The sequence below is a fragment of the Kwoniella europaea genome, chromosome 3 (assembly GCF_036810445.1).
Source record: "Kwoniella europaea PYCC6329 chromosome 3, complete sequence".
NCBI lineage: Eukaryota > Fungi > Basidiomycota > Tremellomycetes > Tremellales > Cryptococcaceae > Kwoniella > Kwoniella europaea.
The window spans coordinates 1,340,103-1,353,629 of NC_089489.1; the positions used below are offsets into that span (position 1 = coordinate 1,340,103).

The 13,527-nt window shown below is 43.6% G+C and overlaps 6 protein-coding genes across 6 annotated transcripts; 2 read left to right on the forward strand and 4 right to left on the reverse strand.

The window, feature by feature from the left end:
• Positions 1-21: 21 nt before the first annotated feature.
• V865_008353 (uncharacterized protein) lies at positions 22-1,219 on the forward strand (the record flags this gene model as incomplete). Its single annotated transcript, XM_066232089.1, has 4 exons — positions 22-257; positions 377-622; positions 721-795; positions 886-1,219. 4 exons carry the CDS (start codon positions 22-24, stop codon positions 1,217-1,219), a joined length of 891 nt encoding a protein of 296 aa, XP_066088186.1.
• A 429-nt stretch (positions 1,220-1,648) lies between these two features.
• V865_008354 (uncharacterized protein) lies at positions 1,649-3,239 on the forward strand (the record flags this gene model as incomplete). The annotated part of the gene is made up of 7 exons (XM_066232090.1): positions 1,649-1,699; positions 1,773-1,856; positions 1,904-2,182; positions 2,263-2,322; positions 2,402-2,776; positions 2,885-3,073; positions 3,195-3,239. The coding sequence occupies 7 exons, from the start codon at positions 1,649-1,651 to the stop codon at positions 3,237-3,239; spliced, it is 1,083 nt and encodes a 360-aa protein (XP_066088187.1).
• Positions 3,240-3,384: 145 nt separating this feature from the next.
• Positions 3,385-4,524, reverse strand: V865_008355 (uncharacterized protein; the record flags this gene model as incomplete). Its single annotated transcript, XM_066232091.1, has 1 exon — positions 3,385-4,524. The coding sequence occupies one exon, from the start codon at positions 4,522-4,524 to the stop codon at positions 3,385-3,387; it is 1,140 nt and encodes a 379-aa protein (XP_066088188.1).
• Positions 4,525-4,860: 336 nt separating this feature from the next.
• Positions 4,861-5,672, reverse strand: V865_008356 (uncharacterized protein; the record flags this gene model as incomplete). Its single annotated transcript, XM_066232092.1, has 2 exons — positions 4,861-5,451; positions 5,511-5,672. 2 exons carry the CDS (start codon positions 5,670-5,672, stop codon positions 4,861-4,863), a joined length of 753 nt encoding a protein of 250 aa, XP_066088189.1.
• An 844-nt stretch (positions 5,673-6,516) lies between these two features.
• Positions 6,517-9,431, reverse strand: V865_008357 (uncharacterized protein; the record flags this gene model as incomplete). Its single annotated transcript, XM_066232093.1, has 7 exons — positions 6,517-7,245; positions 7,312-7,476; positions 7,537-7,677; positions 7,753-8,136; positions 8,197-8,301; positions 8,364-8,652; positions 8,722-9,431. The coding sequence occupies 7 exons, from the start codon at positions 9,429-9,431 to the stop codon at positions 6,517-6,519; spliced, it is 2,523 nt and encodes an 840-aa protein (XP_066088190.1).
• A 773-nt stretch (positions 9,432-10,204) lies between these two features.
• On the reverse strand, positions 10,205-13,294 carry V865_008358 (uncharacterized protein; the record flags this gene model as incomplete). The annotated part of the gene is made up of 12 exons (XM_066232094.1): positions 10,205-10,412; positions 10,494-10,975; positions 11,036-11,155; positions 11,219-11,323; positions 11,378-11,531; positions 11,592-11,707; positions 11,780-11,890; positions 11,950-12,117; positions 12,181-12,381; positions 12,455-12,772; positions 12,848-13,051; positions 13,127-13,294. 12 exons carry the CDS (start codon positions 13,292-13,294, stop codon positions 10,205-10,207), a joined length of 2,355 nt encoding a protein of 784 aa, XP_066088191.1.
• Positions 13,295-13,527: the final 233 nt, after the last annotated feature.

A 13,527-nucleotide genomic window follows, 5' to 3' on the forward strand; every position in this document is an offset into this window, starting at 1 on the left:
CAAAACCTCTAAATTTACACAATGTCTAAAATCAATGTCGGTCTCTTCGGATTCACTGGGACAGTTGGTTCAGCCGTACTTTCACCTTTGATCGATGCACATAAAGATGATAAAATCAATTTGATCATCTTACACAGGGAATCCTCTGATTTATCAAAGATTCCTTCTGATGCAAACGTAGAGAAAAGGTTGGTATACCTTGATGAAAGTGGGGTGAAGAAGACTAAGAGCGTTGTAGGTGATTTGGATGTAGTCATGTGAGTATTTGGTCAACTCGACTTGAGAATTACATCGTATAAACATTCTCGTTTACCACTTTCATCATTTGGAAATACTTTACGAGATAATATACTAATTATATAACTTGATACTGTAGCTCAACAGTTTCAGGAGGTGGTATAGCCTCTCAAACATATCTCGTAAAATCACTTGAAGGATCGAAAAAATTGAAAACTTTCATTCCATCTGATTTCGGTGTTAATTGGACTAAGAAGGAATACGAAACCCCTTCGTTAGCTCCTATTGCACAGAAAGAGGATATTGTCAAGCTTGCCAAAGAGCTGAACGTACCTACTACTAGTGTTAGAGTAGGAATATTCGATTTGTTTTTCCTAGGTTATAAGTAAGTACAATACCTTCACTCACAATTCGCATTTTACATTAGACAAATAAAGTGCTTCAATCGTTAATCGATTTAATTACTCTGATTTGGTTGAATAGATTCCTCGGAACTGACGTGAAGAATAATAAAGTTGAAGTGTACCGTGATGCTCTCAAGTATCAACTTAGAATCACGTATGTCTCTCTATCTCTCCTTTACTCATTTGGCATCGTGAATTCGGATTGTATATTGTATATGCTGATCTTTGATTGTTGTGGGAATAGATCACTTGGATATTTAGGTTACGCCCTAAGCCAACTTGTTCAATCCCCTTCTAAAATCGCCAATAAGACAATAACACTATACGACTATGCCCCTACAGGACAGGAGATTGTGGATGCTTTGAGCAAGGTTAACAATAAGCCCGCGGAAGTTGTGGAATATACTGAAAAGAGGTATGAGGAAGATCAGAAAGATACCTTCCCTGCTATCGCTGCTGGAATCAGGAAGAGATGGGGTACGAACCAATGGGATAACGAGGAAGGTCAAGTTGAGAAGGTAGAAGTTGAGGGATGGAAAGGAGAGAGTTTGGAAGAGTTGGTCAAGAGATATGTATAGGTTGGAAGTTGATGGTATCGAGTATCAATTATAACATCTGATGCATAATCGATCGTGTCCACATCATGTTTTGTTACCGTAGCACGAGCTTTCCACTGACATGCGTGAGGCAGAGACGAGTATTATATATCCTTTGATCAATGATACAGTCATGCGAGCGCGGACAGCTCAACCGGGTTACCTTGCGGACACTGGAATATCCGAGAGGGTGCAACCTCCACACCTCACCTCCACCCTGTGAGCTCATAGATCGAAGATGGCACATAAGCAAGCGTATGCATGAGCTCATCCTCTTGTTCAACATGAGTAAGCAAGCCAAGCAGCTGTACATACTCACCCACTCATCCATATTCGACATACCATTAAATATAGTACGAGTCAACGATCACTCTTCTCTTACTCTCATCATTCACTCACCCACAATTAAAGATGTCAACTGAGATTCCAAAAACCATGAAAGCCATCGTCCAACAGGACAAGGTGAGTCACTGAAAGAGTGACGTAGTCTGCATGTACATCCCTTGTCAGGCAAGTTATTGACTATCGGTGGTAGGAACGATGGATTTCAATTCAAGAGAAGCCCGTCCCTCAATTGGAGGAGAACGAAGTATTGATTAAAGTGGACTATGCAGCTCAAGTGAGTTCTGTCCGTCCTTTGTGGACACATCCTGATATGTGTGGTAGAACCCAACAGATTGGAAGCATGCCTATAAACAATCCGAACCAGGAGTGATCAACGGCTGTGATTTCGCAGGAACCGTAGTGAAATTAGGTTCAAACCTCAAAATACCTTTACAGATTGGAGATAAGATCGCTGGATGTACTCACGGAGGAATCTATAAGGATCGAGGAAGTTATGCTCAATATGCTAGGATCGAAAGTGATATGTGCTTTAAAATTCCTGATGGTCTTAAACCTGAGGAGGCAGCTACCTTCGGTGTTGCTTGGGTGACCGCTTGTCAGGTGAGTTTGGGTCTTTGAAAGTAACCGATCTGCTGATCAAATTGAGATATTGATATGTATGGGCTGGTTGGAAACTATAGGCCATTTTGGAAAGTCAAAAACACGCTTTCCCACCTGAGAAAGTACCCGAGGGATCATGGGTGAGTCGTCATCTCTCATATACACCTTCACGTTCACGTTGATTGATCATATGCTGATATACGCCGGTGTATTAAATAGTACATCATCTATGGAGCATCATCTTCTGTCGGTCTATTCGCCATTCCCTTAGCCAAAGCATTAGGCTACAAAGTCCTGGGTGTATGTTCGCCCCATTCATTCGATCTGATCAAGTCGTATGGCGCGGACGAAGCTGTCGATTATCACGACAAGGAAGCTGCCATCGCAAAGGCAAAGGAAATCACAGGTGGTGGTGTTCCCCTGGCATTCGATACGATCTCGGAGAGTGAAACTTGGAAATTGACAGTGGCAATGATGGGTGATAAAGCAAAACAACTAAATCTGATACTTCCTCCGCCAAGTGAGGAAGATAAGCAAAAGTATGCTAAGGGTGTTACGGTTGATTGGACTTTGATGTATACTTTGTTCGGTAGAGTGAGTTATAACTTCTATAAAGGTTAGATTAGGTAAGGTAAGAAGAAGAAAGGCTGATTCACATACTACTTCTCTTTCTCTTGTTCAATGGACAATTGAATGAAATAGGAATTCAACTTCACCCCTGTAGCTCCTAAACCAACGATCATCCCTGCTAAACCTGAAGATCGTAAATTCGGTGAAGAAGTATTTGCCAAAACTCCCGAACTCATCACTAAGTACGGTATCAAGCCTAATCCTATCGATCTGAGATCAGGTGGTTTGAATGATGTGTCAGATGGATTTAAGGAGATGAAGGTGAGTATCTACAATATGGCATCATGACATTCACACTTCACATTCCTCTTCTACGTCTTGTGTCAAGGTCATCTGGAATGAGCCGCGATACTGACTTTGGATGATGCTGGGTATCAATTAGGAGGGCAAGGTATCAGGAAAGAAGATTGTATATAAGATCGCTTGAACCGAACAGACCACTAGGAATAGTAAACTCTGATGAAGATAGTCGTGAATCGTGAATGTCGAAATGGAGAAGCGTATGGGTATAGTAGCAAGTTACATGCAGTATGAAGTGTTACAAAACATAAATTACATGAACATACCTAGTATTAGCTACCGAAAGTGATGGTGGTAGCTACCTTGCCATTCATCCAGATTTCCACAATCTGTTTTTTCTTCTCTGTTTTCTGGGGATACATCTTGATTTCCAAAGTAGACGGTACGACTATCGGTCTTTTAAATTCTACTATTATCCATCCCTGCATCCCCTTGTCCATTTGTATCTTTTGGTGGGACAATTGCTGAATTGCTTTGCTTACAATATGATTCCCATGAGCTATCTTACCTTTGAACCCCAATAACTTTGCAGCGGTAGAAGAAGTATGTATGGGGTTATAGTCTTTAGATAATCTTGCCCAATTCCAAGGTTCCTCCTTACCAATATCAAATATTCCTATAGATTCTACATTTATCGAATTCGTACTGTTTGGAGGTGGTATGGAGGGTAGTTGTGGATGTTTATGGAATTGTAACATTGTAAATTCCTGTTTATATATCGCAGATCCAGTTCCATTTCCAGTTTGATCTAGTAGCAATTCAACGATAACAGTGAATTCCCAACCTCTCTTAACCTTTTTCACTCCTTGATCTAACTTCGACCTAGCTATCATTCCGGGACCTCCTTTACTTTCACTATCCAGTGTATTTTGGAGTGATCGTTGACAGAGTGGAAGATCGATTAAAGTGAATTTGTTCCGCACGTTGACTGAACCTATCGGATCTATAGGACAATTCACCTTGGACAGAAGTAAGAGCATTGAAGGTTCCGTTAAAGCCGATAAGAGCAATTGTAAATGCTTTCCATTGGATAAAATATCTTGCTTGGTGATAGATGGAGATGAGGAGGAGGAGGATAATAGACATTGAAGGTAATTGTCGATATCTGACGAAATGATTTGGAACGGCATTGAAAGTGATATATCATCTTTGATTTTATATACCGCACCATGTCGACCGTGCTCTTCGATGATTGATAGTCGAGGTCCGAATCCTATCCTTCGAAGTAGACTCCGTATGATATGGTATACTAGTAAGAGCGTCACTCGACCACCGCTTAGTTCTCTTGTGGGGAATTGAATCACAGTGTGGTTCGATTTGCGAAAGAGTGGTAAAAGGGGTTGGAAAGTCGGAGAGAAGTAGTGGTATACCGATACAAGTACGGGTAGAATCACTGCTGTTAGGACGAGCATGTTGTTGTGCTAGGTATACAATGGGAATATAAGTATGATCGCAAGGTCGAATCGAATACGACTAATGTTCACAGTATATTTGAATTCCAAGCAGATTCCAACCAGGAAGCGTAGGAAGTGGAGGTTCAAGTAGATTGGACTCCTATGATGACATCCTACTGGAACGTGAAACATCTACAACAGACATCCATATGAACATGCAGAGCATGATTCCAAGAGTACACCTTTATGCATGAATCCTTCGCGGATGCAGTATAATCCTACCTTGATATTGTAAATCGCATTGTAAGTATCGAAAGCTCATGGCTGAAACATAAGCTGCAGAATGCAGCTCAATTATTCCGTTGGTACTTTGAGGTATCCGACTCCTGACGACTCATCCCCAGACTGGCTCATCACCCATTGCGAACAAGTATCCATTCTTTCAATGAATTCCTTACTCTCCTCAGTCTTGATATCATCACTGGAAATCTGTAAGAACGGTGTAGTTCGAGCCCTAGTCCTATACAAAGGGATCTCTTCTCTCGGATCAATCTCTACTCCTTCTGGGATCGTAGTACTTTCAACCCAGTACATATGAATCGTGGTAGTGTTATCTTGTAGATTGGTAGATCTACTTATACCTGTTCTCCTACTCCTCACCGGAGCATAACAATCTTCATATAACCTATTTTGAGGGCAACTGGAATTCCAAGTATCTCGCGATACTAACGAAGTGATGTGTCTATCTTGGTGACTTTGACAACCCATCCTTCCCTGTTCAATACTCGTACCACTCCCTGCTACGTAAGGGTCGGGTGCTTTGACTCTTGATAGATGATACGAGGTAGCTAGATAATGCAAAGGAGCTATTTTGGGTATAATAGATCTAACGATTCTCCAATCATTGGATATCATTTCATCCTGAGTAAGTTGTACGTTAAATCCCTGAGGGAATTTTAGAGGTACTCTTGCGTAGTGCTCGGGAAATACACAATCTAAATCACACTGGATAATTCACGGTGTACTATACCGATCGAATAGGCTGATAAGTTTCTCGCGTCGGGATCGGTGTTGTTGCTGAGCAGACCAGTGGAGGTGTCGAAAATCAAGGTGGTGTTGACTGATAGGGCGATATCAGGTATGAACGTTCTTCGTTCGCTTTCCATACTGGATAGTACGATCAACTTTAATGGATCACGAAAAAAGTAAGAAGTATTATCAGATTGATCAATGGTCTTAAAGTATATTATAGCACGCTATGCATACAACCTGAAGAAGGATTACACAGATTGTCGGCTGAACGTAGGAGTACGTATGGATACTGTAGTCCGATAAAATCATTGTAACTGTGAAACCATTTTCGCCTTCCATTTAACATCACTGGGATCCTAAATAAGGCTCGACTCCAAATAGGTCTTCGCCTTCATGTTCATTCCTTTATTCTCGTCAACTTGACTGTTCACTGTGAACCTCTCCATTGAGCCGACATGATGAGTCGTCAATGTGGCGGCGAGACCTTGTATTGACCGACAAAGGAGGGGAGAATCGTGAAGTATGTGGGATTAGGTACTGAATGATTTGGAGTTTGTGAATTATTTCATTTGGAGAGCGAGGTTAGGCTACTCCGTATCCTGTATTGATTGAGATACTGTACTTTATGGCTGTATCTTCGAGCACATCCGCACAATCACACAATCGCACAACCATACATTCAATCTTCATTCACCACACAACGAATCAATCATCTCGAGATGAATACAAGAAGAGAAACAAGATAAGTCAAAGATAACGTCCAGAAAGAATTAGTGAGTGGGGTGTGATATGGTATAATCTCCTTCAGATCAAAGTATCGTACGTTCTACAAGTATTCGTCAAAAGGGTCCAACAGATTCATTCTTTTATCCATCTTTGATTCCACCTCGGCAATGTCTGGCGGACACCACCCCAAGCAAGATCCCTATAGCAGATCGTCCCGTTCATTCTTTAATCCCTCCAAAGTACAGTACATCCTTACAAGTCCCAAAGCATCTTATCAACTTCCTCCTCTTCCTCCCGCTCTTGTTCCTTGATCGCTTCTTGGTCCAAGAATTGAGCCACGAACTCGACATCCTCGGCTTCTCCATCTATATCATCGGCGAGGTTCATAGTAGCGGAAGGAGGACTAGGGGTTGGCTCGTTCGCATGAATCGATTGAGGAGGTGGAGTAGCCTCGATATCAGAATGCCTCCCTTTCCCTTTCTTATTCTTTCTACCACGGACACGTTTCCTTTTCGAACTAGGTCCAGTATCTCTATCCTCGGATGGCTGACGAGAGATGGGGCTGGGCACTTGCTGTTGTGAATCCTCACCTTCATAAATAGGTCCGCCCTTAGACGTGGCTCTTGTAGGACCGGTATCACTTGTACCCGAGATTGGATCTGAGTTTGGAGCATTTCCAGTCGACTTGGGCTCAGCGGTTTTGGAGTGTTTTCTCCTCTGAGATTGATTGTCTAATTCAATGATCTTCTCATCCCCTTCTTCTTGCTCTCTGACCGGACTTTTCCCTTTGTCTTTCTTTGAAGCTGCCGAGGAAGAATCTGCTTCCCCAGATTTTGGGGCCGAAGGTCCAGCAGTGTCCTCTCTGAGGACAGGAAGGAAAGGTCGGTGCACTTTCTCTTCTTCTCGCTCTACCAGCATACCTTCATCGGTCTCGGACTCGGCTACAAAACCTTGTATCGGGCTTGTTGGTTGGGGCCCACCCTATATTGAAGACAAAAAAGGCTCAGCATATGTGGCACTAAAAAGAAGGACTGTGACCGGACTGACGAGTCGTTCCTTCTTGTTATCCTTCAGACTTTGGTCACTTCTGTTTCGTTTGTGCCCAGGCAAGTGAGGATTGGGTGAAACTCCAGCCGATCCGCCCGCTTTGTGTTTTACAGGGCGTTTCTCCTTGTACCCTCGAGGGACTTCTGAGTGTGATGGTTGGGGCTCCTACAGAACACCGCCACATAAATCAGTCAAGCACAACCTCAAGGGTGCTTCACAACTTACGGTCTCGCCGTCATCCTCTTCAGCATCATCATGTAGTGAAGATGAAGGTGAAGGTGAAGGCGAAACGTAGTCATGTCCGAACACTGTAAGACTTTCGTTGGGTGTTACAAATGCCCGAGGTCGGGTGTTTGCAATAATGATCTGTAGTATTCAGAAACTTACACATCAGCTTCTCCGTATATCCTATGTGGATTTGTTGAAATCGCAATCACTCACATCACTCTCTCTACAATCATTAGCAACCTTTCCTTCAAGATCTTCCTTAACCATTCCATCATAGTTGAAGCCAAGGTGGTCTGTCATGAGCGATTGGTCGCTGACCACCTTTTCATTGACGTTGTCCTTCAGGTCATCATCTGCAACATCCGGGGAGCTTCGAGGCGATTGTCGAAGAGTTGCGGACGAAGATGTATCCTCGTAGTTGTCGAAAGCCAAGAATCCATTGGCATCAAGTGTAGGTACAGTATCCATGAGGTAAGGCGCCAAAGCCCCTGTCTCTTCTTCAACGTCATCGGAATGCACTTGAGAAGTTGACTGACCATGAAGAGCAGATGGGATGTGGAGGGCTAGATCTTGCTGGGTCATATTCAGATGTGGAATCTAACACATAAATCAGCATCCACGAGAGGGAATTGAAGAACTAGACAAGGGAGTGCGTACTTGATTTGTTCGAGAGTCAAATTCTTTCCAGAGGCAGAACCCCGGGGACGTGGGGCTCAGGCAGGGCTGGGAGGTAGTACGGTTCAAACAAGATGGAGTGAATGCCTACATTGAAAAAGTCAGCAGCCAGATTATATCGCAGATCATATGTAGATTGCTGAACTCACCGAAAGGGAAGCTACTGGGTGAGAGTCAGTCATTGTCGTTTCTGAAGTGGTTGTACTGCCGTCGGTGGAAAGTGCACCGTTGCCGAGACTTTTTAGATCTTGATTTGCCTTCGAATCAGGTAGCTCAGGACGACCGTGATCCTGATCGGGATGATCATCATCGTAATCAGATTGGTCGGAGCGTTTCCTGAAGAGGCTGATTGTCGATCCGAAAGTGCGAGCGAGGGCGCGGAAGATTAGGCGGAAGACGATGAGGTATATACCTCGAGCCATCAGCTTGACTAAGGACCTATATAATGCCATACCAGTAAGCCATCCATCACAAAAGTACCTGCTACCGCTACTGGGGCTCACTCACTTTACGCCAATGGCAAGGTAATATCCCACCATCGCGTTGATCACTACATTCGTATCAACTTTTATTTCCCCTATTTCCCTCTCAACCGATTGTTTCAGGAGTAGGAAATGTTTTTGGCAAGTGACGATCGGGTGTTTGACGTAATCTCCTACAATCTGGTTCATCTGAGAGCGAGCTTTGGCTCTAGCGTCTTCAGAGAATAAAGATTGGAGTATACTCTTGGAAATCTCGATCCCATTCGATAGAGAGGGAGAGATCATCTCGGAGTTATCATTCGATTCCACCTCGACATCCTCTGGTTGAGACGGAGCAGTAGGAAATAATCGTATTTGAGTTGAAGTAGGTTGATATGTCAGTGTAAGAGTCGGGTGATTGGCCAGGTAATTGGTCTCGATGACATCTTCAGGTAGCTCAACAATGATTTGGAGCGGAGAATGAGGATGTTGTTCGTTCGTTACCATACTGGAAGGGGAGGGAGAAGATCCGTGAGGTTGAGGGACGTCATAATGGTGATAATGATGATAAGAGTTCAACCATGAAGAAGAGGGTACAAATGTTTTAACGGGACCAAGGACATTTTCGTAAGTGTCTGAAATAGTAGGCAAGGGTAGAGTCTTGTAGCAGTCTACTAGACCATTGGGACAACGTTGCTGATATAAGATAGTGAGGAAGAACCCCGATAAAAAGGGTAGTAGAACGAATGCCAACATTGTGGATAATGGTGGCGGTGGCAAATCCAATAATACGCTACAAGTGTGAGTATGGTATTGAATGAAGAAGAAAGAGATGGAGAATGGTAAAGAATGCCAGTATATATATGTTTGCTGTGAGTGTGTAAGTAGTAGAAGAACAACAGGGTTAGGAAAGGAACCTAAAACATTTCTTAAGAGAAGTATGTCATTCCTCTCGCTCGTAGATAACCACCATCCAAAAAAAGGTACCATCAGAAACATTACAGACCACACACTACACGCAGTAGCAACCTTATTTATCCTTAATAGGCAGGGGCCCAAAGGAGGGGATTACGTTTCATTCAGTGTCATATCCGACTTTTGCCATACATTCAACTTATTGTTCTTGATCGTTCAATCTCATATATCATGCATCTTCTACCTTCCAAGAGAGCAAGAAATAGCTTATCGCGGGATGGATATGAAATGAACCATCCCCCCTTACCTCCTTATTTGCTGTGCAGTCGTAATTGTTTGGAGCATAGCGTTCATTGGCCCGTAACGTGTAGCTAAGGGAACGAAGGAATCGATGGGCATGACTTCATGGCAAGAGGTGATCAGAACAACAAGAAATAGGAACGGGGTGCCTTTTCTTCATTCTGCTCGGTTCCGACTCCCCGCCATGTTAGCTCAAACGATGGTAACAGAGGTTAGGTAGATCTGAGGACACCTGGAGTATCTTCTCGTGGCGTAAATTCAAAGGAAGGTGAGGAGCAAATAGTGATGACATAACATCATATACGAAGAACGGATTAATAGAACAGATACCGATCTTTAAGAGACCTCGTACCTATTGCTTCCCATTCATCCCTTCTAATCCACATATCACTCAGACTCTCCAAATTACACATCACCGAAGCACCTTTCCAGCTCACATATCTGGGGTTCAGATTACGTGGTGGAGGAACGATGGATACGTCCGATATGGGAAATCCTTTTTGTCGGAGGAGAGGGGGTAACCTATTGATATTTGCAAATGATATCAGCTACGAGTTTCATCCTGACAAGAAAAAGCTTTGTGCTAAGGAAGGGTTTGCTCACCTGTCAGCGATGAAGCTCCCTAGACCTTTCAAAGCGGAACCTCCTCCAATCAACAATATACTATTAGCCGCAGTCTTCGCTTTATTCTCCGTTCCGGCCATTGAGATGGAAGCAGCGATAGCAGCGTCTAAGGGTGATTTGGATGCTTCAGTGATTATTTGCTGAGCTGATAGCTCGGGCACAGCATGTTTGGGGGGAGCAGGTTGGTCATTTGTGGTAGCAGGTACAGGAGTGACTGAGGGCGCCGTTCTCTCTGGCACAGGGGTTGAGCTTGTGGAAGTTTGCGAGTGGTTTGGATCGGGGACAGGCGCAGAAGTCGATTCTTTGGTTGTCTTCACTTCGGGTGTAGCATGACTAGTCTCATTAGCGTTCGGCTTGTTTTCCCCGTCTCCATTGCTTGTCTCGGAATTTTCGATTGGAGAAATTTCGGCAGCAGGAGGGGGCGGTAGAAGGTGAGTTGTACAGGCTTTCATTGCTCCGGTCTATTGTACTGGATGTCAGCTGCGTGGCACGATTTCCTGACTAACACACAGCTGACTTACCGGCTCTTCATAGCTTGAAGTCAGGTCATCCGTCACTATATCATCGGAGATCCCCCAGAGCCTGAACTTTCCATGACCCTTTTTCTCTTTGAAATCTATCAGACGAGTGTCGAAGAATATCTACGAGTAGGTGTACAGTCATGAATCAGCTTACCAATCGTGCGTGAAAATCCGAAAGCTTACCAAAGGTGCCAGGATATTCTCATCATATGTCCTAAATACATATTTCTGTGTCAACCCTTCCGTCTTCAACACGTAGAAGTCCCAAGGGGTATTAGCGACCAGATGCTATAACCTGAATGTCAGCTTGGCACATATGTAACTGATCGTTTCCCAACTGACCTCTTCCAAAGTGCATATTTTGTTCTTCAGGTTATCCATCATGATCCAATCTTGACTTCTGGCAAGGTCCAATTCCTTATAGGGGAAATTCGAACGTTGGAGAATGGTCACTAATGCTGAGGTTATATCATCACCTCCGTAGTCAAGCTTGATCCTAAGCACATGGTGAATCATAAGCTGTCATGCATTAAACTCGATACGATGTTGAGCTTACCTGGTATCCGCATTCAGCAGACCTTCATCTACGAACGTCACCGAAGTTGACTGAGCGCCAACATCCACCACACAAGCTGAAGACATTCCAGCACTGAATATCGCACAGTATGCTTCCTGCAACATCGATCAAATCGATTGGATTGCGTTAGCTGACATTTGACCTGGAGTGAGATGGTGGCAGCCTACCTGATGCACAGCAATCTCCTTGAACGCCATTGTAGTCAAGAAAAGATTGGTCATCTCCTGCACGTACACCCTATCTCCATGATCAGGTATAATGAACACTACAGAGTATTTCTACGATGCTCTATCAGCTTAATTTATCCTGGACAGAGAGCGCGGAATACGTAACTTACAAGGTAATCCTTTGGTGTGATACCTAATTCCGTCCTAAGTGATTCCTGTATTATGGTGGAAATATCATCTAAGAGTAATTGTGATGAACTCCAATCTCGATTGTTGAAGTTACGCTGTAAGATTGGATATCTGACTTTGTATCCTGCCTTCTCAGGTAATCGTAAAGCCTAGTTCCAACATTTCCAATCAGCTTCATCCTAGCCCAAGGAAGGAATAACCCAGAAGCTTACTTCTGTACCAATGTAGAAAGGTCTATTATCTGATTCTGTCCAATCTATTCTATATGGATCATTATGTTCTGGTAAATTTTCAGGTTTCACTTTCGCATTGGTCGCTTTTACTCTTGTACCTTCTTTCCAATCTGTTGCCAATCTCTCTTGAACCAAACGATGTCGGAGGTATTCTCTCAGGTGACCTATGTTCGTATCCACCTAAAATGAAACATAAGGGATCAAGCTTGTGTAAGCTAGTTTTTGGCAGATTTACGCCGAATGCAAAGCTTACAGGATCGATCCATTCTCCTTCTCCATCATCATCATCGCTTCCATCTTCCCCATGGTCATTCCCATTCCCGTTACCATTCATGCTCACATCATCTTCATTATCATTCTTCCTCTTCTTGTTCTGTCTTTTCTCCATTGCACGCTCGGCGATTCTCTTGGCTCTACTTCCAGGAACAGGTGGGTCGTACCCTCTGTTAACAGCCTTGATAGGTCGGGCGATGCAATTTGGGATTTCTTTAGGGTAGAAATCAGATGCTCGACCTATACGTAGATTCCTCGATCCCGGATGTATAATCAAAGTGTAATTTAGTGGATTTACCTGTTTCAAAGTGTCAGCTTCACCATACCTACATACTTGTATCAAATTCGAATAATGTAGGAGAACGTAGCTTACTTCTGGCACTTCAACTCCTTTAGCTATCTTCCTCTGTTTCTCCTCTTCTATATCTATTTTCTCCTGTTTAGCTCTCGCCACACTGATTTGTCGAGCTACATCTACATTCCTTTCCTTCTGCAGGTAATCTCCAGCAGGGATTTTGATATTGTACATCCCCGGTACGAAGGCTGATGTATAAGCCATAAGACCTTCGACTTTCGCCTATACCGTTGACCGTTCCGCATTTGTCAGTTTATTTGTCCCTTGTCATCGCAGGGGAAGGTATACTCAGCGCACCTTTGATTTCTTGGTGTAAGTCCGTTTGATAGTTGCTGGTACGGGTGTGGACGATGGTCCAGCTATAGGTGTTTCTGCACCTTCCAAAACGGAAGGAGCGGGTGTATCTCCCTGCATTTGAGGTAAGGGCTGTAAGGCCGGAGAAGCCTCTTTTGTGGGAGTTTCCATGTTGACCTTTCTGGTGTTTCGTGTAGAAGTTCGTGAAATGAACAAAATAGCAACTGTCTGTCTATCTTTCGTTTCATGCATCCATCACTAGAGAGTGTCACTCTCCTCAACACGCTCACCAAAGTTGACTCCTCGGATGAAGCGGACATCTCCACCTTCTTGGTGATCCTAAATGGGGGTGCTGACATAAATTTACCGTGGAATGTTGAAAAAGTTTAAGCGGATGCATGAAT